The 25,942-nt window shown below is 57.4% G+C and overlaps 2 protein-coding genes across 2 annotated transcripts; both read left to right on the top strand.

Annotated features, from left to right (window-relative positions):
• Positions 1-275: 275 nt before the first annotated feature.
• TSGA10IP (testis specific 10 interacting protein) lies at positions 276-8,229 on the top strand. The gene is made up of 8 exons (XM_054570693.1): positions 276-422; positions 1,131-1,264; positions 1,366-2,081; positions 2,250-2,397; positions 4,012-4,182; positions 6,947-7,046; positions 7,256-7,380; positions 8,094-8,229. Exons 1-8 carry the CDS (start codon positions 276-278, stop codon positions 8,227-8,229), a joined length of 1,677 nt encoding a protein of 558 aa, XP_054426668.1.
• A 1,299-nt stretch (positions 8,230-9,528) lies between these two features.
• Positions 9,529-20,535, top strand: SART1 (spliceosome associated factor 1, recruiter of U4/U6.U5 tri-snRNP). The gene is made up of 20 exons (XM_054570855.1): positions 9,529-9,866; positions 11,721-11,778; positions 12,177-12,232; positions 12,727-12,853; positions 12,973-13,078; positions 13,343-13,420; positions 13,533-13,632; positions 13,722-13,864; positions 13,985-14,191; positions 14,815-14,939; positions 15,018-15,151; positions 15,254-15,396; positions 17,624-17,797; positions 17,929-18,039; positions 18,305-18,392; positions 18,934-19,024; positions 19,127-19,262; positions 19,878-19,967; positions 20,072-20,193; positions 20,278-20,535. The coding sequence occupies exons 1-20, from the start codon at positions 9,560-9,562 to the stop codon at positions 20,294-20,296; spliced, it is 2,415 nt and encodes an 804-aa protein (XP_054426830.1). The 5' UTR covers positions 9,529-9,559; the 3' UTR covers positions 20,297-20,535.
• Positions 20,536-25,942: the final 5,407 nt, after the last annotated feature.

Genomic DNA, 25,942 nt, shown 5'->3' with positions numbered 1-25,942 from the left:
GCCAAGCAGAGACAGGGGACTCATACCAGGTCAACGTGGAGGCCTGGAGAAGCAGGAGCAGAGGCAGGACTTGGCCCTGGGTTTCCGAACTGCCAGGTTTGGACTATCCCTCAGCATCCTGCTGAACTCTCCCACCTGGAAGGAAGTTGGTCTCACGTACCCTGGCAGACCCTTCCTGGCCTGCTGTTTGCCAGGGCCCTGGAGGCTGGCTGAGGACTGGTTGCCATAGAGATGGTGGAAAGGACAGTTCCACGGCTGGCAGATGAGGATGGGGGATGGGGCAGGACACCAATATGCTAAACACCCACCAACAGTTGGTCAGGACCACGTCGGGGCGACCAGGGCAGGACCCGCGGCTCCAGGCTCCAGGGAAGGCCACGGGCCTGCTCAAGCTTCTGTCAAGCATCCCGCAGGCCGAGCAGGTGAGGGAGGCCGTGTCGGGGGACTTCCAACTGCCCACTGCCAACCTTCCAAGAGGCAGGCTGGCTCTCTGGGCTCAGGGGTGACCAGGGCTGAGGGAGGCCCTTGAGAAGCTGTGAGACCGGAGCTGAGGCCCAGGTGAGAGTCAGGGAGGCTCGAGGGGGAAGGGACCACGGGGAGGCCTGTGAGGCTGCGGTGAAGACCAGGCGAGGCCAGACGGCGACTCCCAGGCTTCTGGCGGCGTGATTAGGAAACACTGCAGGGGGAGGAGTGTCGGGGGAAAGAGAATGAGTTTCTTCCACTTTGGCTTAACAAGTCCAGGGCCCCGTGGGGCGTTCAGAAGAGCTGTCCGGGGCCCAGAGGCAGCACAGGGCAAGGGTGACAAATCTGGGCTCTGAGGACAGACTCCATGTGTCCAGGTCCTGGCTCCACTTACTGGCTGTGTGGCCTTAGTCCGATGACATTACCTCCCGGAACCTCGGCGTTCTCGTCCGCAGGACGGGTGTGATGGCGGGCGCCCACCTCGCAGGGTCCTTGGGAAGCTGGAATGAGTTAACGAGCGAACGCCCGGGGCCATCACTATGTGAATATTAAGAATGGAGGTGGCTAGCCGTCCGCTTTCGGGCCAGCCAAGGTGCAGAGGAGCGGGGGCCCCCTGGGGAGGTGTGAGGCGGTCTAGGAGCTGGGCTTCCTCTCCTGTCTTCACCCAGAGGAGCCCTGGGAGCGGTGACGGTGTAATTCGGCACCAGCGGCAGAGAGCTCAGAGCACAGGGCGGACGGCGAAGGAGGGCCAGACGTCCAGGGGCCAGAACAAGAAAGGACATGGTTCTGCTGAGGCTGAGGAGTGAGCAGTGTGGGGCGGGCCGGGAGGGTGCTGGGTGTCAGGCCGTGCTGGGTGCAGGCACGCTGACCCTGCCCTTTGCCCTCTGCCCTCTCCCTCCTCAGTCTCTCTCCTTCTCCTCGGAAACCCTCCTTCCCTTTCCAGTGGGCCTGGGAGAGCTTTGCCACAGAAGGCTGGGCTCCACTCCAGCCTGGCTTCCCCTTGGCCCCTGGCCAGCACGCCCTGCCCTTGACCCCTGCAGTCTCCAAGCACAAGCCCAGCCGTAAGTCCAAGCCCTTAGAGCCTCATGGCTTATGCTGGAAGATGAAGACACGAAACCTGCAGAGGAGTCAGCAGTCAAGGGCCTGGAGCTGCATCTCCATCCCTTCCGGCCAAGGGGAGGACCAAGAGCTGGAGCTGCCCAGTGAGTGCGGCCTCCAGTCACCTGAGAGGAGGCCGGGACCCGGATCAGAGTCCGAGGAGGCTGCTGAGCTGGAAGCCCCCAGCACTGAGGAGGCTGAGAGGGATCTGAGCCCTGGGGAACTGCCTCAGCTCACCAGGAGAGGGTCGATCTCAAAGGAGAAATGGTTTGCAGAGGCGACAGAGGAGGGTGAGGAGGAGGAACACAGGGCACCCCACAGAAGGAGGGCGGGGGCTCGGAGAAAGGGGCGGAATTCCTGCGAGGAGGCCTCCGAGGAGGGCGAACCGCAATGCCAAAGGAGCAACCCCAGCACCAACAACCCCCAAGGACCGCAGAGGAGGAGGGCAAGGGCCCCGAAGCTGGAGGGGGCATGGGACCTGGAAAAGTTGCAGCGGCAGCTACAGCAAGACTTGGACTGTGGTGAGCGTGGGGCTCCAGGCCTGGGCGCCCTAGGAAGTTGCACAGCAGGGAGCGAGGCTGGGGAGCAGAGACCTGGGCCCAGGCAGGGCTGGGGTGCTGCAGAGGCTGGGCGGGATTGCCCAGGGGGCCAGGGAGAGGGGAGTCCCTAACTCCTCCCGCTGGGGATAGGCCCCAGGAAGCACCCCTGGAAGGCTTTGCGGGCTGCTGTCCAGGTCTCCAACAGGAGTGGGAAGGCCCAGGCCTTGGGAGATGATGAGACCCTCCTGTTTGTCAACTTCCCTAATCGTACCTTCCACAAACGCCAGGAGGCCACCAGGTAAGGTGGAAGGAGGAGGAGGGTGGGAGCCAAGGGCAGAGAGTAGAGAAGGAGCCAGTTCTCCACGGGACACTGAGTCCCTCATCCTCTCATCCATTCCTCCCTTTATCTATTCACCATCTTCCATCCATCCATCCATCCATCCATCCATCCGCCTGCCTGCCTGCTTGGCCAACTGTCTATTGACATAAACAACTTTTCATTCTCTTCCCATCTTCTATCCACCCATAATTTATTAACTAAGTGACTAATACAACATATATTGAGTATATACTCATGTGTCCTCAGGATATAAAGATTACAAACAGACTTCATCTAGACCTAAGAAGTTCCAGGTCTGCTGGCAAAGCAACAGTAATAGCAGCAGAGTTAGATGGTTGCTCTACGTGGGGCTTGCGCAGGAGACAGTGGGAGCAGAGGGTGAAGAGGACGCGGGTGCACAGCTGTTGGCATTGTCTAGGGGAGGGATGACTGGGCCTGAACCGGGTGGCCCGAGGAGTGGACAGAGGGGTGTCCATTTGGAGGCTGGCTCAGTGGGCCTCAGTGACCGGTTAGAAGTAGCAGGTGAGAATCCGCTCAGCATCCTGATAGCACCCCCAATTCTTACCCTGTCATCTCCTGCTTGAAATCCTTCTCTGCATCCCTGTGCCCTTGGGACAAAGCCCACCTCCCTCAGTCACGAGGCTCCTGCCTCCCACACCCGCTGGTCAAAGAGGCTGGACGGTCATGCTCTCCCTCTCTCCTCTCCTGGGACCGGCCCTCTCCCCCGCTGCCCCGCTCGCTCAGGTGCACCTCTCACCCCTCAAGTCAGGGCCCGCCAGTTCCCCTCCGTGCTCACCTCCGTCACCGCTCTCGCCGCCCCACACTGCGGGGGTGCCGGGCTGTCTGTCCATCCCTGCGCAGAGCCGAGTCTGTGCAGAGCCGAGTCTGTCCATCCCTGCGCACAGGGCAGGTGCCGAGTCTTATCGACCACAGCCTCTCTGGTGCCCTACACAGCACCTGGCACATAGTAGGTGCTCAATAAACATATACTAATTGAATAACTGCATCTACCCCCTTGTCTATCTGTCCATGACTCAGTTTTGCATGAACTCACCAACATTGAGCTTCTGTCCAGGCCAGGCTCTGTTCTGGCTGCCGGGGATACATTGGTGGTGAATGTATCAGGACAGATAAGAAACTCTGCTCTCATGAGGCGTACGTTCGACTTGGGCAGAAGGATAATTAGTAAATGAACAGAGCGTGTAGCTAGAGCAGGACAACACCTGAGGGGGAGATGGGCTGGTCAGGGAGCCTCTCTTTCCCTGACATGCGAGCAAAGGCCTGATTGATGAGAAGGAACTGGCCATGAGATCTGAGGGAAGAACGTTCCAGGCTGATCTAGGCGTTGTCTGTCTATTCAGCCATCCACACCCTTCATGCACCCCCTTCATCCACCCATTGATCACATCACCATTCTGCTTCTTTTTTCCCTATCCATTCATCCACCTGCCTGTCCCTCAAGCCAAAACGCATAAACTAGCCCCATACTCCCCTGCCTGGTCCCTGGCCCCCTGTGAGGCCCCTGGTCCCCACTCACTTCTCCCATTCCCCTTCTTCCCTCGCCCGCCCAAGGAGCCTGCTGCAGACCTGGGAGCAGCAGCGGCGGCAGGAGCGGCAGCAGGCTGAGCTGCGGCGGGCCCGGGAGCAGCGGGTGCAGCAGCAGGTGGCCCGCTGCCTGGCCGCCTACGCACCCAGAGGGAGTCGGGGGCCAGGGGCCTCCCAGCGCAAACTGGAGGAGCTGAGGTAGGAAGCCGGGCTGCGGAGGGCCTGGCGGGGACAGGCAGGAGGTCCCGGGAGACCGGTCCTCACCTTCCCTCAGGGCTGAGCCTCCGCTGCCATCCTCCGACCACTTTGCTGCGCTTTGTAGATACAGCCAATGAGGCTCAGAAGGGGCTGGGCCAGCGCCACCCAGCGAATAACGATCTGTGAAGCTGTCAGACGCTCAGGTTAAATGTTCTACACGCTGTATCACTCTCAAATCTTGTTCTTCTGATTTCCAAGGCCAGGCACACTTACTGTAAAAATTCACATGTCCCCAAAAGAGCTGATGTAGCAGGCGAACTGTACCTATAATCCCACTCCTGAAGACGGCATTGTTGTCAGGCGGAGTCATCTGTTTTAGTCTCTTCCTATATGTTGACTATTTAAAAAAAAACAACCCACAAATGCATATTTAAAGGCAAATCTCTTTTAGACTCATAACTGGCGCATGAGGTATTATCACCATTCCCATGATTCTACAGGTGAGGAAAGGGAGGCTCAGAGAACTTAAATAATCTGCCAAAGGTGGCAAGTGAGCTGCGAAGCTGGGATTCCAACCCGGGCAGCCGGTCAGCCTCCCGGCCCCGCTGCCTGGGCGGGCTCGATGCCCCCCGGTCCTCAGATGGAAGGCGCCAGGGTCCTCCCCGAAAGCCCGGCCAAGGGGACCAGATAGCACTCTGATCGCTGATGCCAGCGACGTGGGATACGTACCGTGGACGTGGGCAGCCCTTTCCAAGCCTCATCCCCGCTCCTCCTGGGAGGTGCCTTCTTTCCAGATCTCAAGTTCATTGCTTTTCACTAAGGCAGGAAGCAGACGGTTACAAACTGCAAGGGGCAGATGTCGTGAGATGAGTTCAAGCTGGGGAGCTTTCATTTTCTGCTGGGGAGCAGGCATTTCCCGCGGGGCCTCTCAGCCCTCCAGCCTGTGACTTTCCTCTGCAGGAGCTGAATGGCGATTCTGCCCTGCCCAGGAGGGAGGGCACGAAGAGCCGCCCTGCAGTGGGGAGGTGATGTGACTTGCTTGTGATCAGGAATGATGACAGGGGACAGGGCTGACACCCACTGGCACTGTTTCCTTTCTCCCTCGGGCACGTGCTCTCTCTGAATCCTAACAGAAATAACCTAAGGGATCAGGCAGGAAAATGTACATGACATCGCAGGCAAGACGAAGACTGAATGGCAGCTCATGTTTCCCAGCCCCCCACCCCTTGTAACTGTTGTAAATTCCCTCTTCAGTGACAAAGACTCCTTGTGGCAGGAACTTCTGTTTCTGGCCATGGGCTTTCAAGTCTATCTCTTTTTCTTTTAAGATTTTATTAATTTTTAGAGAGAGGAGAAGGGAGGGAGGAAGAGAGCAAGAGAAACATCAATGTGTGGTTGCCTCTTGCGTGCTCCCTAGTGGGGACCTGGCCCACAACCCAGCCATGTGCCTTGATTGGGAATTGAACTGGTGACCTTTTGGTTTGCAGGCCGGCACTCAGTCCACTGAGCCACACAAGCCAGAGGTTTACTCACTGGCTTTTAGTGGTAACAAACTGAATTAGGTGAAGGGAGAGTCACAAGAGTAATCAGGATATTTTAACACAACATTTTTTCAAAACACTTCAAATTTATTTTTAGAGAGAAGGGAAGGGAGGGAGGAAGAAAATGAGAGAAACATCAATGTGTGGTTGCCTTTCTCATGCCCCCTACTGGGGACCTGGCGCACATCCCAGACAGGTGCCCTTACAGGGACTCGAACTGCCGACCTTTTGGTTGGGAGGTCAGCATTCAATCCACTGAGCCACATCAGCCAGGGATCAAGTCTCTTGTCTTTTTCTGGAATGAAGGAAGATTCCCTCTCTGGCTCATAGCCAAGGGTCTGGGCCCAGCAAGGCAGTGTTTTCTACAGGGCTCAGTGACCTTGCTGGAGATCCCAGCAAGAGTCAGCCTCTTCTCCCCTCCCGCACTATCTGCCACCACACCCCGTGGCCTCTCTTATGTGCCTCTCAGACCAATGCCCAGACCTGTGTGTGATGCGGCCAGAGGGCCCCTCCTGCTGCCAAGAGGCTCAGCCTGCTGAGCAGACACATTTCTGATAAGTGCACAAACTGGATTTTGTAAGTGGGTTTGTGCTTCTGCAGTGGGAATCTTTCGGGATGTGTTCTTTTATTTGCAACACATTGTTCAGTTCCCATGTCCCATTTCCTAAGCTGTCTGCTTATAAGAACCACAGCGAATGCTGGCAAGCTTGTCCCATCCCTGCTAGAGCACCGAGAAGAAAACAGCCCAGAGCCCAGGGAAGGGCTTTGCCCAAAGCCACAGCCAAGAGCCACAGCTTCCTCCTCACAGGCGCAGTGTGAGAGGGTGCAGGGCGTGGACTGGTTGCAGGAGAGGCTGCGCGAGCAGTGCCCCGTTGCTCAGACGCCAGCGCGGGTCCCTCTCCCTTCAGGGTGGCTGGGAGGAAGCCGAGCCCTGGCTGCACAGCCTGGACACTTCAGCTCGGGGTTAGTCTTTCACGCCCCAGCTGCACAACCTTGGCCAAGGCCCTCAACTCTCCTGAGCCTTAGGGGAGTGCTAGTACAATGGGGCAAAGACTAATACCTACCGCAGTGGCCTCAGGAGGAATCCAGGGCGAGGACAGGAATGAAATGGCTTTGTAAAGGTAAGGGCGGGAGGACACGGAGCCCTCAGTGAGGATGAGTGGCTCACGAGTGGGGATGGGCTGTGTTCGCGGTTAGCTGCCCAGAGGGCCGTCTCCCCGCAGGCGCCAGGAGCGAGAGCGCTTTGCTGAGTACCAGGCCGAGCTGCAGGGCATCCAGCACAGGGTGCAGGCCCGGCCCTACCTGTTCCAGCAGGCCATGCAGGTGAGGGCTGGCCCTGGGCATGCAGGTGGTCTCCCGCGAACACAGCTTCTCACCGGCCCAGTGGAGGGGGGGCCAAGGTGGGAGTGGGCCCCCTTAGATGGGACCCCAGGCTGCTGCCCGTCGGGAAGCCCTGCCCCCCCTCAGTAATCAGAGCCCCACTTGTCCTCGGTGGCCCTGGTGCAGAGTGGGACACCCCTGTGTCTCCTCAGGCCAACGCCCGGCTCACAGTGACCCGGCGTTTCTCCCAGGTGCTGTCGGCACTGGGACTGGATGAGAAACAGCTGCTGGCTGAGGCAAGCAAGGGGGACACGCAGGGCGCCTCCAGGAAGCCCAGGTGAGGCCGTCTAGCTGGCCAAGACATGGGCTCTGCCCCACGGCAGGAGAAGCACCGCCACGGCCGGCCCTCTGGGCCCTTCAGGATCTCCTCCCGCCGTCCCTCCGTCCCCCTTCACCTTGGGCTGAAGTCTGGGGAAAGGCTGAGGGAACTCGGTGGGCAGCCCTGGATCTAAGCTTCGGTCCTGCCCTGTCCATCCTGCATCCCCGCTCCATGACCTGGATGACTGCCACTCTAGCAGTCAGCAGGTCCATCCCCAGGCTCTGTCCTCTCTGTCACCCGAGGAAGGTGGGGCTAGGGTTATCCCCTCACTTCTCCATGAAGAAACTCAAGGCCTGAGGGCCAGGCGCTTTCCCAACAACACGGGAATGAATACACAGCAGAGCCAGTCTGGGACTCTTCGGCCACGTGAGTGGTCACACATCAAGCCTCCATCATGGACGGGTTCCATGCCAGTCACCCCATGCATAGTGTCCCTTACGCTTTAGAGCAGCCTGTTGCAGAGCAGGGATTATAAGGCCTAATTCACAAAAAGGAAACTGAGGTTCAAAGACAGAAAATCACTTCCTCAGGGCCCCACAGCTAAAGAGCCAGATTTAAACCTGTATCATCAATGACAATGGCCTTTCCCCTCCGATAGCCCAGGTGTCCTTGGGCGTGGGGTTGGGGAGCTGCAGAGCCCAGTGGCTTCTCTCCTTGTCCTCTTCTTTAAGGAGCCACAGGTCAACAGGGGAGAGAGTGGAGCACTCTTCTCAGAGCCCCCCGAGGGAAGAACCCATCGGCAGCCAGCCTGAGAGGCAGTCCACCCCAAGACCAGACTGGGAACCCAGTCCCTTCGATAAAAATTAAAGCTTTGTGGAAAATACAGTGTGGGATTTCTGGTGGTGGTGGGAAGAGGCCATGGGTTGGGAGTAGGAAGTGGTGGGTGGGTAGGCAGCAGGTTTAGCTTGTTCCCCCATTCCCCAGGGGCTATGGCTGTTCCAGCCACCAGTGCCCAGCACACGCCACCTTGTGTCTGCTGCTGAGGGGTGGGGCATCTCACAGAGCAACAGCTGTGACCCTCCACCCCCACCCCCCAGTCTCCAGCACATATGCTGGGTCCTAGAAATTCAAGAGTGAACAGGGCAGGATGGCCTCTGCCTTTGAGAACTCCCAGTCAGTTGGGGGAGAGGGGCAGACCTTTAAAGGGGCACACACATCACAGCATAGCAGATGAATGCACAGGGGCTGCCATGCAGCAACTAGGGGTGGGGGTGGGGAGTCAGGAGGGATTGTGTGAACTGGAGTTTTAACTTTAAACTTCAACTCCTAGCCCCACTCAAGGGGGAGAAAAAAAAAACCCTCACACACACAGTTGCACCAAATTTTGCACCCAATTTCAGGGGGTTCACAGGCTCACAGCTCTTCTGGAGCTTCTTAGCAGTTTACTGAGAGCAGGTTAAAGAACCCAATCGGCCCTGGCTGGGTACCTCAGTTGGTTAGAGCTTCAGCCCCATAGCCGAAGTTGAGGGTTAGATATACAAGGATCAACCAATGGATGCATAACTAAGTGGAACAACAAATTGGTGTTTCTTTCTCTCTAAAATCAATAAATATTTTTAAAAATCCAGAGAACGTGGGAAGGCAGCATTTACTGACAATGCTGATTACAGAAACTCAGGCCGGGCTGTGGAGCTCGGGGTCTCGCGGAGAGCATGCTGGATCGTCCAGCACCCGCAGCAGGCACGATCCTAGGGAGTTCATTAGGAGGACGCCTCATTGGAGTGGCGGGAGCGGTCCACGGAAAGTCCGTGAGACAGTGAGCATCCCGTGGCTGGGGTGCACGCGCAGGGAGGCCTGGCAGGCGCCTCCAGCTCCGGGGACGCTGGCTCGGATATCCTCTAGGTCCTCATAGCTCTGGGACCTAGATCTCAAACAAGTCCGTGCACCTGGACGAGTGCACGCTCAGTTGGACCACCGACTCAAAGACCTCCACCCGGCCGGCGGCAGCTGCGATCCAGCATTCGGGCTCCAATGCCGGTCTTCCCATGAACCTCTGGGGCAGGCTCCGAACCGAACGACGGAAGCAGCCGGTCTTAGTTTCCGGCAACACGACAGCCGCTGCTGGGCGACCCGGAAGTTTTCCCATTTTGCGTCGTCGGGGCTCGGTGGCGGCCGGGCTCGGGGCGGACGTACCACCATGGGGTCGTCAAAGAAGCATCGCGGGGAGAAGGAGGCTGCCGGGACGACGGCAGGAGCCGGGACCGGGGGCGCCACCGAGCAGCCGCCGCGACACCGGGAGCACAAAAAACACAAGCACCGGAGTGGCGGCGGCGGCAGCAGCGGGGGCGAACGACGGAAGCGAAGCCGGGAACGGGGGACCGAACGCGGGAGCGGGCGGCGCGAGACCGAGGCCCGCAGCAGTGCGCACGGGCGGGAGCGCAGCCAGGCCGAGCCCTCCGAGCGGCGCGTGAAGCGGGAGAAGCGCGACGATGGCTACGAGGCCGGTGAGGGGCGGGGCGAGCGCAGGGGGCGGGGCGGACGGCCGGGGGTCCCGGGGTACGGCGGCGGCCGCTGGCTGTCTTCAGCACTTGCTAAAAGGCTTTCATAAGGGTATTTGGGATTAAAGGTTGTTTCCTACTACTAATCTCTGAGGACAGAGATTTTGTTTTCCTCAATTGGCTATTCACAGGCCCTCAAATAAATGTAATGAGTGAATGAATGAATGAATGAAGGAAGGAAGTGGTACCAGCGTGTACAGAAGCAAGAAAAAACTTGTTATTGGGTGGGTAAATCTTGTAGAGCGCATAGTAGAGACATGAGGCTGTAAGATAGGTAGGGGTCCGAACACGAAGGACCCTGCTAAGAAATTTGAACTTCGTCCTGAGGGAAGTGGAGAGGCACGCATTTGAGGTGGGGAATGAGTTGAGAGCCATGCATTTGAAGTGGGGAATGCGTTGATCATATTTTGCAAAGATCACTGCATTGAGAACTGGGTCAAGGGTGGTGAAGACCAGAGGCCAGGAGCGGCCTGCACCAAGGCGACAGCAGTGGGCTGCAGAGACCCGGCTAGACTGAAGGGGTAGTTTGGAACAGGGATTAACACGCCTTGAGTGAGGGTGGGAAGGGAAAAAAGGGATTGAGGATGACTGGAATTTCGGCTTGAGCAACTAGGTGGGTTGTGGTGTCATCCACTGAAGTTGAGTTTGGAAGAGAAGCAGACTTGGGGGGGCGAGATAATGAATTCAGTTGGAATTTGGAGAGTGTTGCATTTGAAGTGCATGGGAGAAACCCAAGGTTTGGGCTGGAGAGAGCAGTTTGGGAGAGGTGGGTATTTAGGTGGCAAATGAAGTCCCCTGGGAGACTGGGGCGCGTGAAGCCAGGGGCAGAAGTAGAGCCCAAGAAATGCTAATACTTGAGTTGTAGGTGGAGCAACACACTACAGAAAAGGTGGTGGAATAACCAAAAAGGCAGGAAAACCATTGAATCTGGTGTCATGGGATCTGTGGGAAAAGAGTATTATTAGAGGAAGGAAGTGATCAAAAGTGTCACACGCCACGGGCAGTCAAGCAGTACCAGAGTGGAAAAGAACTCATTGGATTTAGAAGTAAGGAGCTGGTGTCCTTGGAGAGAGTCTGGAAGGGTTCGAAGCCAGGGTCGACGTGGGAGGAAAGAGGAGGAGGGAGGTTGTGGGGAGGGGGGTAGGTAGGACGAGCGTGTGGTGGCAGCTCGGTTGGGGGCAGCTCCACCTGCAAGTGTCTAGCTTCTGTCCGTGTGTCTTTGTGAGGTGGACGGAGGAAGTTTGAAATGCTTCTTTATCTCTTGTGTTCCCAACATCCAACACAGAGCAGGCACCAATAGATGAGTTCTTGACTACACGAATTGCAGAGGACACAGTCACACAGCCAACGCGGTCCCTGCCTTGTGGGGAGTGACAGGCCTAGAAATGACTGACCGTGCTGTGGGTCGGCGGAGGGCAGTTCATCCCGATTGACGTGTAATTGAACAGGACTTCGTGAGGGATGTGGCTTGCGATCTTGGCATTTGGCCAGGGCTTCATCAGTCAGGGCGAGGCCGGAGTGGGCAGTGTGGCTGAAAACACAGAATACACAAAAAGAAGGAGGTAGCAAAGTGAGTGATGCAGAAAGTTGGGCTTTTCAGGTCAAGAAAGGAAGGTATGTAGGCGAGGCGGGCTTCTCAGAGACTGGGACGCAGCTAGAAGGAGTCGCTGGGCTGGGAGAAAGCTGCTGTGTTCTGGCGTCTCAGGAAGGCCTGGCACGAGTGGGGGGCCCTCGTCTGGGCAAGGATGCGGCTCCTTGGCTTTGTGTTCAGCCTCTGAGCCGTGCTTCGTGTCGTTCCAGCCGCCGGTTCCAAGGCCAGCTCAGGAGATGCCTCGTCACTTAGCATCGAGGAGACCAAGTAAGTCCTGTCTCCTTTGTCTCCACTTTTTCCTTCTGGAACAGGTAGGTGTGGAGCGGCTGCTTTAGGGAGGCTTTCATACACGGAGGCAGCCTGGTTGGACCTGGAAGCGCCTTGTGAGCCCTGTTAGCCAGCCGCTTGGGTTCTGGAAGAGCACACGAAGCACCAGGAGGAAGGGCGGCGTTCCGCTGGTCCCCCGCAGGCCCTGACGTGTTCCCTGCCTGGGGGGCCAGGGCCCTCCCCGTGCCCAGACTGCCTGGGTCAGGCCCTGTGCCTGGGACCCTTCGGACCACTCAGTCCCATCCCGTTTTCACCCTTTCTGTCCAGAAATGCATTTTGTGCCCCATTTTATTTTTGTATTTTTGATAGCTCCTAACACTTATATATCTTGTCTTCAGTAAACTCCGGGCAAAGCTGGGGCTGAAACCCTTAGAGGTCAATGCCGTCAAGAAAGGTGAGCATGTGTCTGAGGGCGGGGATGAGGGAGGGCATGAGTGTCGGGGAAGGGGTTAGAGCACAGGTTCGGCACTAGCCGAGAGCTTGGGCGCGCCCTCGCTGATAGGCGCGGGGCTCCTTGCTTTCATAGTGGCTCTTGGCTTATTCTTTAAGGTCGAACAGTCGGCACTGCCTCCTCACCCCAGCCGTTAGGTAGCCTTGGATGGGCTGAGGGATGCGCACGGTTGCCACAAACCGATTGGAGCTGTGTGGGTGTTGAGGTGTTTTTTATAAGTACGATTTGGGGGGCTCGGAAGGCACGGAGGGTCCTGTCGTGCTGCGTGGGATGACACGGGAGTGTGGGGATAAAGTGGGAGTGGGGAAGTGAAGGGCCCTCCCCGCTCTCCTGGCCCCTTCCGGTGCCCCGAGCTGGAAGGAGGCAGGGTGAGTGCCTCCCTCCTCTCCCCACCAGCCATGGGCAGGCATAGCCTCACGTCTGGGCCCCCCTTCCAGAGGCGGGCACCAAGGAGGAGCCCGTGGCAGCCGACATCATCAACCCCATGGCCTTGCGGCAGCGAGAGGAGCTACGAGAAAAGCTGGCGGCTGCCAAAGAAAAGCGCCTCCTGAACCAAAAGCTGGGGTGAGGGGGCCCCAGCCGGGGGGGCAAGGGAAGGGCCCGAGGAGGCTGCCGAGGGGCTCTGCGGTCGGGGTCAGCGAGGAGGAGCTGGGCTCCCAAGGGCTCACTCTCTCCCTCTTCAGGAAGATAAAGACTCTCGGGGAGGACGACCCCTGGCTGGACGACACTGCGGCCTGGATTGAGAGGAGCCGGCAGCTGCAGAAGGAGAAGGACTTGGCAGAGAAGAGGGTGAGCGCTGGGCAGCGGGGACGTCGCTCAGTGCCTCTGGCGCCTGGGTAGCTGGTGCGGCAGGAGGCTGACCTGCGCGGGAGGCGAGGCTGGGCTCAGGGAGGTGGGAGGTTTGGGGTCAGTGGCGTCTGCCTTGGATTCTCGGTGGCTATCCTACAAGGCTGGCCCTTTTTGTGCTTCCACTTGATAAAGCCATGCATGCCTTCAGGCGATCCTAAGTGGCCCTGAGGTCATAGGCCCTTCCCCACCCGCCTTGCCCCGTAGGCCAAGCTGCTGGAGGAGATGGACCAAGAGTTTGGAGTGAGCACACTGGTGGAGGAGGAGTTCGGGCAGAGGCGGCAGGTGAGGGTGCCGGGGCGGCGGGTGGGGGGACCCCGCTGTCTGTGGCGCTGGGATGCCCAGGGCTGCTGTGTCGGGGCTCCTGACTCGGCTGGACCTGCCCCCTTCCTTCTAGAACCTGTACAGTGCCCGGGACCTGCAGGGCCTCACCGTGGAACATGCCATTGATTCCTTCAGAGAAGGGGAGACTATGATCCTTACTCTCAAGGACCAAGGTGGGTCGCACTGGGGTCCCTTGGTTGGGGCACAGGCGCTGCCAAGGTGAGGGCAGGTGCGAGTGGGCACTGCCTCTGTCCCGCCCCAGGCGTGCTGCAGGAGGCAGAGGACGTGCTGGTGAACGCGAACCTGGTGGATAAGGAGCGGGCAGAGAAGAACGTGGAGTTGCGGAAGAAAAAGCCCGACTACCTGCCCTATGCAGAGGACGAGAGTGTGGACGACTTGGCACAGGCAGGCGGGCAGCGCGGGGGCTGGGCAGGGCACCGTGGCGGTGGGGACTGTGAGGCATTGGTGGCTCTGTGGCTTTTCATGGGCCAGGCTGGGTCCCAACCTGTACTCCTTGCCTTGCAGCAAAAACCCCGCTCTATCCTGGCCAAGTACGACGAGGAGCTGGAGGGCGAGCGGCCGCACTCCTTCCGTTTGGAACAGGGCGGCGTGGCCGATGGCCTTCGGGAACGTGAGCTTGAAGAGATCCGGGCCAAGCTGCGGCTGCAAGCTCAGTCCCTGAGCACGGTCGGGCCCCGGCTCGCCTCCGAGTACCTCACGCCGGAGGAGATGGTGAGCCCCATGGCCGCGGCCCACCGTTGTCGCTGGGGCTGTGGTCTCTCCCTCCCATCAGATGAGCTAAGGAGGGAGGCCGCGCCTTCCAGCAGAGCTGTCCTTGCAAAGGAGCAGCGATGGGCAGCCTTGGGGGTTCTGGGACGGCGGCGGGTGTAGGCAGGACAGGGGCCAGTAGCCAGACGGGCCTGCGTTTATGTTCCGGCCCTGCCACGCAGCCAGCCTGTGCCTTGGGCGCGCCAGTTAACTGTGAGTCCGAGGCGCGCCATCTGAAGTGGGGGCTGCCTCTTGAGGCCTGCTGCAGGGTCGGTGGCCATTTGGTGGATCATTTGGTGAGTGGCAATTTTAGAGCTGTATGCGGCTGGCTCAGGGGATCACGTGGCTGAGAGGCCAAGAGCAGGAGTCCGGGGCCACACTACTGAGGCTGACAGTCCAGCTCTCCCCGAGTTGCCGGGAGATCTGGGTGAGGCCCTTCAGCGCTGTGCCTGTTTTCCTCACTTCGCTGGTGAGACGATGCTCACATACCTCATGCCTTTTTTCTGTGTAGGAAGTGTTCATCCTTGTGGGTTGTTAGCTGCCGAGCTCCCTGCTTCCCCCTTCATGTCTCTCCTCTCCTCCCTCAGGTGACCTTTAAAAAGACCAAGCGGAGGGTGAAGAAGATCCGCAAAAAGGAGAAGGAGGTGATAGTGCGGGCCGATGACTTACTGCCTCTTGGGGACCAGACTCAGGATGGGGACTTTGGTTCCAGGTGGGCTTGGATCCAGGGGTGGGTGTGGGGGTGGGCTGGCCTGGGCCGATGCTCACTGGAGAGGTGTCTTTCCTGCAGGCTGCGGGGCCGGGGTCGGCGCCGAGTGCCCGAGGGAGACGAGGAGGCCCAGGAGGAGGAGGAGAAGGAGCCTGTGCCTCAGCCCCCGCAGTCAGATGACACTCGAGTGGAGAACATGGACATCAGTGACGAGGGTGAGGGGCCCCCTGCCAGCAGAGGGTGGGCGGGAAGGGCAGGGAGGAGAGCCCAGGGTCCCAGAGGGCGACCTGAGCAGGCGTCTCCTGTGAATCCACCAGAGGAAGGTGGAGGGCCACCACCTGGGTCCCCGGAGGTGCTGGAGGAAGATGAGGCGGAGCTGGAGCTGCAGAAGCAGCTGGAGAAGGGACGCCGGTTGCGGCAGCTGCAGCAGCTACAGCAGCTGCGAGACAGCGGTGAGAAGGTAGGGACCCTCAAGGCTGGGTGCGGGCACAGGTGGCTGTGGGCCTCAGCAGGACAGGGCGTCGCACCCGACGCCTCACCCAAAGCTCACTTACAGACGGCTGAAGATAACAAGAGTGGACACGGAGTGTGTCGGAAAATACAGGGAGTTATGTTTATGACTTTATGGTAGAAAAAGATTTTTTCCTTTTTTGTGTTAAAATACACATAACAAAATTTATCATGTTACTTTTCAGTGCATGGTTCAGCGGCATTAAGCACAATCACGTCGTTGTGCAAACACCGCTGTGTGTCCCCGTAGCCCCCTCCATCCTGTAAAACAAACTGCTGCGAGTCGGTAGGGACTCCAGGCCCCCGCCCCCAGGCCCTGGCGACCACCGCCCTCCTTTCTGTCTGTGACTTTGACTCCTTAGGGACCTCCTATAAGTGGAACCATAGAATATGCGTCTTCTTGTGATTGGCCTATTTCAAAAGAAAGACTTTTAGAGATGTAAATGTAAATGTAAAACATAAACCATGAAGGAAAAAAACCCTAACATTTTTACTTAAAAATTAAGAACTGAAGTTATCTTTAAAAGGTATCAGGAAGAATGTAAAAAGACAGGTCCAAAGGAGAAGATAGCTGCCCATGTGCATGACCGTCGGTAGATTGGTATCAAGAATATACAAAGGACAAACATTGACAAAACAGAAACGGGCAAAAGAGCCGAGTAGGCAGCTCGGGGAAGGGGAAGGATGACTGGCCGGTCGGCCGCCCAGTGGGGCCCGGCTGCGTTGATGGAGAGGGAAGGAGAGCGTCCGAGGGCACGCCCACGCTGTTTGTCAGAAATGCCAGAGTCTGGCAAAGTCTCGTGTGAGGACGCGGCGCTGCCAGAATTCTTACACTTTTCCTGGGCATGTGAGTCTAATCAGAGAGGGGAAACATCAGCACATTCTTTCAGAGTAGGTTACACGTGTGAGCCTGCATGTAACCTACAGCCCAGTCGGCCCCTCCCGAGTCTGGGCCCCGGACATGTGCCCGCGCGCGTGGGGCACGAGCCTGTAGCTGCACCCTGTGTGGTGACGGAAGAAGTCCACCCTGGGTGCGCAGGAGGCATGGGTGAGGTCTGTCCTCATTGTGGAAGGCGCTCTTGTAGCAAAAAGCTAATGAACTAGAGCCACTCACGTCAAGATTAACTTTTAAAATACTAAAAAAAAAAAAAAATCGTAGGAGAATTATACGGTCCAGACTGTACACCGTTTAGAAAAGGCCTAGCAAAATAACGCAGTTGTTTGTGGGTGAGTCTTGACGTGGGGAAACTGTAAAGAAGGCCAGGGAAGTATGACCACAGACAGAGAGCCTGAAGGGTATTGTTTTTCAACTCAGCTGCCTAGGTGTTTGGTTATTTTTGTTTCAAAAGACATACGCATTGTTATGACGTTCATTAAAGAAATAAATGTAATATAATACAATGGAAAGGAAAGGGTGCAGAAATGGATGTGGTGACTAGAAACTTCTCTGAGGAGGTTGCTTTCGAGGGCAGAGCAGTGGGCTGCGGGCTGAGGAGGTTTTTCAGAGGGGCAGTCCCAGGTAATCCTCGTGTGCTGATGGCGGTGAGGCAGCAGAGGGGACCGAGTGGGTGCAGTCAGGGGGCATAATGTCAGGGGCAGAGTTTTGAGGGGTCTCAGCCATGCCAGGTAGGAGGGTGGCCTGAGGTAGGAGCCATGCCGGGCATCTGCGAAAGGAGGGAAGGCAGGGGGCATGGGTGGCGGGGGCACTCAGTGCTGGGAGCCTGTGGAAGCTCCAGAGGGCATCTGAGCACCCCGAGGCGTCAGGGAAGGGGCTCTAGAAGGGGTGGGTGGCAAAGAAGTGGCAAGAGAGGCCCTGGTGTGCTCCAGGTCCTGGGGGAAGGTGTGGGAGGCTGAGGTGGCGAGTTGAGGGGCTTTGCAAAAGGGTCGGCAGCGGCCTGGTCATGAGGGCCATGTAGGATTTAGGATGTTGATTCAAAGGGCAGTAGGGAGCCATTGATGGCTTTGGAGCAGAGGAGCGACCTAGTCTAGTGAGGCTGGTGCAGATGCAGAGTGGAGCGCGGACTGGGGTCAGGGAGGACATGGAGGCCATCAGAGGTCTACGGCAGGCAGTGAGAGTGGCTTGTCTTGCTGCTCCCAGGGAGGACCTGGGGTTCCTGGGTCGCCATGGCACCGCCCCAGGACCCTCTGGGTTTGCCCACAGCTGCTCCCTCCTCCAGGTGGTGGAGATTGTGAAGAAGCTGGAGTCCCGCCAGAGGGGCTGGGAGGAGGAGGAGGACCCGGAGCGGAAGGGGACCATCGTGTTCAACGCCACGTCAGAGTTCTGTCGCACCCTGGGGGAGATCCCCACCTACGGGCTGGCTGGCAACCGCGAGGAGCAGGAGGAGCTCATGGTGGGCATTCAGGCAGCCCCCCACCACCGCTGACCTGCTCTGCTCGGGGCTGGGGGCGGACTGTGGACAGCAGGGTTGGCCCTAGTGCTCCTCAGGGATGGGCCGGGGCTGATGCTGTCTTCTGTCCTCAGGACTTCGAACGAGACGAGGACCGCTCGGCCAATGGCGGCTCCGAGTCTGATGGGGAGGAGAACATCGGCTGGAGCACAGTGAACCTGGATGAGGAGAAGCAGCACCAGGACGTGAGGAGGGGGGCGAGGAGGGGCCGGGAGGGCGGAAGGGTGGGCACCACACCGCCTGGTGGGAGCGGGGCCTGGGCCGGAGGCAGGCTGCTCAGTGTCTCAGCGCCTCAGTCCCCTAGGCTTCTGAGGACGCAGCGAGGCATGCGGGCACACGGGGTCTGGGGCATGGAAAGGGCAGCAGTCATGCACGGTGGGGGTGACCGGTGGGCAAGGGGAGAGAGAGTCCACGTGGCCCGCTCACCCCTGTGTGTGTGCCGCCCCCCAGTTCTCTGCCTCCTCCACCACCATCCTGGACGAGGAGCCCATCGTGAACAGAGGGCTGGCGGCCGCGCTGCTCCTGTGTCAGAACAAAGGTGAGGGGCTCCGGGCCACCATGAGCCTCTGTAGGGGCCCGGGCGCTACAACAGCCAGGAGCTGGCACGGCCTCTTCTGGTCCCCTCTGCTGTGTCCTATTCCCAGTGCTGGGGACCTCTCCTTTTGCTCCTGGTTGTGGGGCAGTGACAGAAGTGTATGGCCTGCCCTTCATCACCCCAGTTTTGATGGCTTTGCTCACATGTCCCCCCACAAAGTACCATTCATCCCCCAGCGCTCAGTGTCTCCTCTGAGGAAGAATGGGGCAGGGGGAGGGGGACTCGAAGCAGCCCAGGCTGTGGCACAGAGACCCTGGCATTAGGGTCCCAACTCCGCCATTTACCTGGTCAGTGGCCCTTAACATGGGTTAATTTCTCCAAGTCTCTTCCATTTGCCTGCAAAACAGGGCTGATGTCCTTACCCCCGCAGCCCGGCTGTGAGGGTCCCGCAGGGCCTTCTGTGCAGTCGGGGGTGCCAGGCCTGCCCTGGGGCTGCATCTGGGCCTGGGGGGCAGCCTGGAGCCTCACCGCCTCCCCCCCGCAGGGCTGCTGGAGACGACAGTGCAGAAGGTGGCCCGGGTGAAGGCGCCCAACAAGTCCCTGCCGTCGGCGGTGTACTGCATCGAGGACAAGATGTGAGTGTGGCGGCGCTGGGGGCTGGCGCTGGCCCGGCGCTGCCCAGCCCCCGGGCAGGGTGGGCGGTGGCTGGCCCTGAAGCCCCTTCTGTCTTGGGCCAGGGCCATCGATGACAAGTACAGCCGGCGGGAGGAGTACCGCGGCTTCACCCAGGACTTCAAGGAGAAGGACGGCTACAAGCCCGACGTCAAGATCGAGTATGTGGATGAGACGGGCCGGAAACTCACACCTAAGGAGGTGAGGGCCTCTGCGGGGCCCGGGGGCGCTGTGGGGCCCGGGGGCGCTGTGGGGACCGTTGGCCACTGGCCGGGCTCCCTGGAGAAGTGTCTGACGCTGGGTGCCTCCGCCGCCTCCTCTGTGGTGGGCTTAACAGCCTCCTCGCGGGCCTGGCCTCCCGCGGGAGGGTCAGACAGGTGCCTCGGTCCCTTTGCCCACCTGCCCCCTCAGTGGCTTGACCTCCCCTCACGGCCACCATTCTGGCGGCCAGTGTCCAGGCCCCGGACTCACTCCTGTGCTTTCCCAGGCCCCCAGCTCCGTCTGGTGGCCCTTGCCCGACTGTCCTGCCCCGCTCCCTGTCTCCCACCGCCACTCCACTCCACCTGCACTGCTCTCCACATATGCCCGCGTTTGCTGGGCCCCCCACGCCGCGCCCCCCCACACGTGTCCGGGCCTGGCCTCAGCCCAGCGCGTCTTGCCCGGGAGCCCATGGGCCCCAGCGCAGCACATCCCTCTCCGGGGCCCGCCTCCCCTTCTCTGGCCCCCTGCCCACCGCCGCAGGTCGGGGGTTCACCACTCCTCCCCCGCCCTGTGGGCACAGGCAGCTCTAATGCGGTCCCTGCCCTGTGTCCCCAGGCTTTCCGGCAGCTGTCCCACCGCTTCCATGGGAAAGGCTCAGGCAAGATGAAGACGGAGCGGCGGATGAAGAAGCTGGATGAGGAGGCGGTAGGTGGCCCACGGGGACGTGGGGTGGCTTCCACACCTCCTGGTGCTGGCCTGGCTGGTGGGCTGGGGCTGCTTCCTCGCGCTGACTGGCCGTGACCCCACAGCTCCTGAAGAAAATGAGCTCCAGCGACACGCCCCTGGGCACCGTGGCTTTGCTCCAGGAGAAGCAGAAGGCGCAGAAGACGCCGTACATCGTGCTCAGTGGCAGTGGCAAGAGCATGAACGCGTGAGTGGGCCGGGTGAGGGGGCCGGGCGGGCGGCGGGGGGCCTGGTGCCGCACTGCAGCCTCACGCCCTTCTTCTCTCTGCAGGAACACCATCACCAAGTGAGGCCGCCCTCGCTTCGACCCCCGCCCCGACTTTAATATTAAATAAAGTTCCCTTCTTATTTTTTCCTCCCTGGTCATGGTGCAGATTCCAGGGTTAGACCTGGGAGAGGCAGGCGGTGCTGGGAGGGACATCAGCACCATCCTCAGGCAGGCTCAGTGGTCTGCTGTGGGACCCCAGGCACGTTCCTGAACCTCTCTGAGCCTTAGTTCCGCCACTTGTACAGGGTGTCTTAGGAAGATTAAACGAGCTCATTCATTCATTCATTCATTCATTCACTTCGAATTCAGAGGTGAGGTGGCTTAGCGTCTGGCCTTTGCTAGGCGCGGTCTGGTCATCAGATGACACGAGTAACTGAAGATGAAGGCAGAGTACAAGCCTGGATCCTCTGCGACAGTCCCTCCCTGACCCTGCCGCCAGCCAGCTGAAGACAGGCCAGTGGCGTATGTTCTCGGCCCCGTCCCCCACCACCCCAGCTCTGGTAGCACAGGCCCTGGGCCATTGCCGAAGGTCACACCTGGTCCCCTGTACGGCAGGCTTTCTGGTAAGAAATGGAAGAGACTCAGGCCCCTGGCCTCCAGTGGCACACGAGTCCCTGCCGCCAGGGCCCGGGACTGCCCAGCCAGGTAGGGCAGGGACCGGGCTCGTGGGGTGGAGGAGCCTCCCCACGCTCCTCACGCTCGGGCCCCGTGGTCTGTGTGGGGCACGCAGGGTCCTCAGGGTGGGAGTGCCTTCGAGCGCCTCCCAGGCGCCCTGTCCCAGGACCAGCACCGCGGGAAGGCGAGCGTCCTGGGGTGAGCTCTGCGAAGGAGGCCTGAGGGCGCTGCTGAGGGACCTGCCAGAGCCTTGAAAGGGAAAGATGGCGCGTGGCTCCCGTAGGAGTTGGACAGAACCAGTGTCCTGCCCCCACCTGCACCCAAATGCATTCCAGATGGTTCAGATTTTTCTAAAAATGAAAAATGTAAGCAAAGAACAAAATACAGTTAGTTGCCTTAACTGATTGCTTTTGACGGCAGTTTCTGCATGGCACAGTCGCCCTCTCTTGAGCTTGTCGTCTCCCCGTCTTGAGGTCCAATTCTGATTTAGTTTGTGCCTTGGCCCCTTCCTCAGCCCTTCAGGGAGGTGCCCACAAGGGATCTAGATTGAGTTTAGGATCTGGGGACTCAGCCCATTTCTCCCAAAGGCCTACGCGGCCCATCTGCTGTTGACAGTCCTGTGTCGTGTCCCTGGCCTGGCAGCTCCAGCCCTGGCCCAGTCCTGGCGGAGCTCCTGCTTTATCCCCTGCGGTCAGCGGCCTGCGTAGGTGGCTGTGGCCATTGCTGGAGCCAGGGGTGTCTCCTCCTTGGTCACTGGCCTGGGTCTCCCTCCACTCACCGTCTGCACGGTTCTGGCACGTTCCCCAGCCTCCAGAACCCCTCTTCTTGGCTCCCACATGGGATGGTAGCTGCTGCTTCCAGTTGCTCAATGATATCTCAGTGTTTGACTTTTGCCTTTATAATTCTCAAAGATCTTTTTAACATTTTACATAAAATTCTCATGGATAAAGTAACTGGTAAGAGTTTCAATCTCCTGCCTGGGCTCTGATTGATTCAGGCACCAGGTTTTAAAAAAAGATTTTACTTATTTTTAGAGAGAGGGGAAGGGAGGAAGAAAGAGACACACCAATATGTGGTTGTCTCTCATGCGCCCTCCTGGGGACCTGGCCTGCAGCCCAGGCATGTGCCCTGATTGGGAACTGAACCCGCGGCCCATTGGTTCGTAGGCTGACACTCAATCCACTGAGCCACACCAGCCAGGGCCAGGCACTGAATCTTTATACTGAAATTGGTTTAAAAGGAAGAAAAAGAAAAAAAAAATCAAGAATTCCCCTGCCTCTCTTGTACTGATTATATTTCAGAGTAACCTAATAGCTGACAATGGTAAGCTTTTCCTTACAGAAAAATTCCAGCTAAAGATAGAGAACTAATGAGATAATTAGGAAACCGCCATTTTGCAATGCCTAATTAATGAAGGATGTAGGCAATTGGTGATCAGCGGCCACTAAACCTTCAGGTGAAAGCTGATAGGAAAATTTACAACAAGCGTATGTTGCCATAGGGTCCTGAAGCCACTTACCAACTTTGACATCATTAAAAGCGGAACAGGCCTCCTGGTGTGACGTAGTAGCATCACCTCTGAAGTATTCTTTCCAGAATAATGGCCCCTAGGTTTACCTACCAGTTTAAAAAAAAGGGGGGGACAGAGGAATATGTTAGTCATCCCCACTAGGGAGATTCTACAGGCGAATGAGCTGGTTTAATACGATGTAAAAGGTGAGCGATTAAAAAGGTGCGAGAGACATTGAGAGGAACACAATGGACTCTTTGTTTGGATCCTGATTCAAATTGGAAAAATCATTTTTGAGATAATCAGGCAAATTTGAACAGACTGGTTATTAGATGATATTAAGGAATTAATTTTGTTGGGTATGGTACTGGCATGGGGGTTAGGAAAACAAATTCTTATCTGTTAGAGATGCATATACAGGAATGTAACTTACCCATTACATACATATGTATAATCCAACATTAAAAAATAAAAAGCCCTGACCTGCCTGGCTTAGTGGGTTGGGCGTTGTCATGTAAAGTGAAAGGTCACCAGTCCGATTCCTGGGCAGGGCACATGTCTGGGTTGCGGGCCAGGTCCCCAGTCGGGGGTGTGTGAGAGGCAACCTTTCTATCTATTGCACATCGATGTTTCTTTCCCTCTCTTCTCTCTCCCTTCCTCTCTCTAAAAATGAAATAAGTAAAAAAAAAAAAAAAAAAGCCCATTATAAAACTTTGTTTAAAAAGAGAGCTGAAAAATGTTGGCTTAGCAACAGAAAAAAGTACATATGTTCAGCCAAAGACATGACCAAGAATGTTCAGAACAACGCTATTTATAACCATCCCATATTGGAAACCCAAATGTCCATCAACAGTAGAATGGATAAATGGTGGATATTCATATAATGGAATGAATAACATGGATGAATCTCAGACACGATAGAGGTAAAGACCAGGCATAGAATTATATGCTGCTTCAGTTTAATACACAAACGGGTCAGAGTAATCTACGCTATTAGAAGTCAGCATATTGCTTTTCGAGGTAAAGCCTGAAAGAGAGCCAGAGGGGCCTGAGGAGCAACAATGTCTGAGGGCAGAAGGCGATGTCCCAGCTCTGAGGAAATTCTTCCTCCCTCTGCCTTTTTATGTTTTTCTGTTCAGGCTCCGGACGAACGGGACGGTGCTTACCTGCGCTGGGGTGGGGAACTCTCCTTGCTCATCCTGCTGGTCCAACTGTTAATCCCTTCCAGAAACTCGCTCACAGACACACCCAGAAATGATGTTTTACCAGCTATGGGGCATCCCTTAGCCCAGTCAAGTTGACATGTAAAATTAGCCATCACACTGAGTCACCTAAAATGGTCTAGAAAATTACTTTTCTGTTTAAACAAAAGCAGTGGTTTCTCTTCCGCACAAGCAATATTTGCTATATGTCCTGCTTTCTGTTGTTTTTCTCCAAGTTTTTAATACTTTTTTAAAAACAATATTTTATTTATTTTTAAAGAAAGGGATGGAAAAAGAGAGGGAGAGAAACATCGATGTGTGGTTGCCTCTCACATGCCCCTCACTGGAGACCTGGCCTGCAACCCAGGCCTGTGCCCTGACTGGGAATGGAACCGGTGACCCTTTGGTTTGCAGGGTGGCGCTCAAGCCACTGAGCCACACCAGCCAGAGCCACCCTTAACATTGTCACATGTGTATTAACCAAGTCTAAACTTGGTCAATAGATCTTTCTCCCTTCAAACTATATAAAGCCTTCAGAACCCTTAAATTATAACTGTTCCCTCTAGTCTTGTTTTTGTTCTGCAGAACTTGATCTTGACTTTTTAAGAACCGTCCCCAAATTAGCATCATCATTAATGAACTTGCTCCTCAGATCTCTCCCTGGGGTCATTTTCATTCTTTCTGAAGTTCATCTTCTAGGAGTTCCTTCCATCTGTTGGTGGTAACCCCCACACCCTGCCGGCCCCGAGTGGCGGCACCTTGGTACAGGGCAGGGACGGCCGCGCTCGCTGGGGCGAGCATCACCCTGGGTCCCGCTGGCTGTTTGCCTGAGGCTCTAGTGCCCCGGATCAATGGAGTCAGCCTTTCTCGGGGCCTGTTGGCAGGCCCCGCCTGCCAATCCCGCAAGTCCCCCTCCCGGACTCTTCAGCCACCAGGTCTTGCCATCTCAGGTGACTCTCATCAAAATCCCTTGGGCTGGCATCGCAGGCTCCGCAGCCCCCAGATTTAACAGGCCCAACACCCACTCGGCGTTACCTGCCCGTCCTCCAGCCCCTGGCCTTCCCTCCTCTGTGCGCCTGCCCTAGGGGACACTTAGCGGTGCTGAATTTCTCTGTCAATACATGCTCCATCTTGGGGACTGCGGGAGAGACAGGAGGGATCCCCCAAAGTGTCTGATTTGTCAGCCCTGGACAGAAAGGGGGAACAAAAAAGGGGAGGGCGTCACTGCCGAGGCCTCCCCTCACAAAGCTACGTGTGGCCGCGGGCAGTAGAGGACTGATCACACCTTGGCTGCTAAAATGCTGAATTACTGGGGGATGTGAGGTGACTGGGCGACCTGCGTGAGAGAGGAAGACAGCTGGAGGCTTCAGGGATGAGGCGAAGAAGACAGATGAGCCCGAAGGCTTCAGCGGTTTCTAGAAGGGGGCTGTTGAAACAATGGGGAGGGGAGTCCCTGGGGAGAAAACCCCTTTAGAGATTAGAGTTTTGAGGTTTCAGCCCCTCTGCTCACCTTACAATGTCCCACGGCCTCCTGAATCCCATGTCATTTTCTGAAGCAGGGTTTCTGGAGGGGACATGCGTAGCCACAGATGCCGCGGTGAGGCCCCTGCACCTGATCTGGGGACTTTACAATGAAAAGCCTGGGGCAGCTCCCACTTCCCTCCCAGCCCTCGTGAGCACAAGCTTATCTGTATACCCCAGAGGGGAGCGACTGACAAGGCCTCCGTAGTGAATACCCCCGTGGGTGGGGAGCTTGTGGTACCAGCAGTGGACTGGTCACAATTGCTGTTGGACCCTTTGGCTGGACAGAGGCTGTCGCTACCGTATTGTATAACTGGGGTGGGATGGTTTGGGGTGTTGCGGCCCACGTTGTTGTTGACTGGTTGATTGGACGTGCTTATGGTGACCCCTGCTGGTAGCTTCTATAAATGCTGTCTAAATATGGAGCCAGGAACTGATTACGCGTCACATCAGCCAAGGGTCTGCAGTCGGGACCACAGTGCACACCACGAGGGGGAGAAGAGTCTCCTCGTAGGACAACTAATGAGAACAGAGCGATACCCAGCACCACCTCCTCGCTTCACCTGGGATAGCTAGTCACAACGTTTCTGGTACTTGGCACCTCGTTGTCAACGAGCAAGGGTTACATAATGGTGTGGCTGTGACCAGTGGTCAGACTCTGTCGTTAACAGTAACGGAAAAAAATCGCTGCCACCACTGGCACTTGGTAGACAGCCTTGGCTGTTGCTAATGCTTTATTCTCGTCACCAGGCAAGGCTCACGACGTGCCTTTACACCTTCCACAGGGCCTTCAGCTTCTCTTGCAACGTGCCATAAATTC

Source organism: Pteronotus mesoamericanus, unplaced genomic scaffold, assembly GCF_021234165.1.
Source record: "Pteronotus mesoamericanus isolate MK-2021 breed Mesoamerican mustached bat unplaced genomic scaffold, CSHL_Meso_final contig_214, whole genome shotgun sequence".
Taxonomy (NCBI): domain Eukaryota; kingdom Metazoa; phylum Chordata; class Mammalia; order Chiroptera; family Mormoopidae; genus Pteronotus; species Pteronotus mesoamericanus.
The sequence above is the reverse complement of the archived record's forward strand: the minus strand, read 5'-3'. Positions and strand labels throughout refer to the sequence as shown.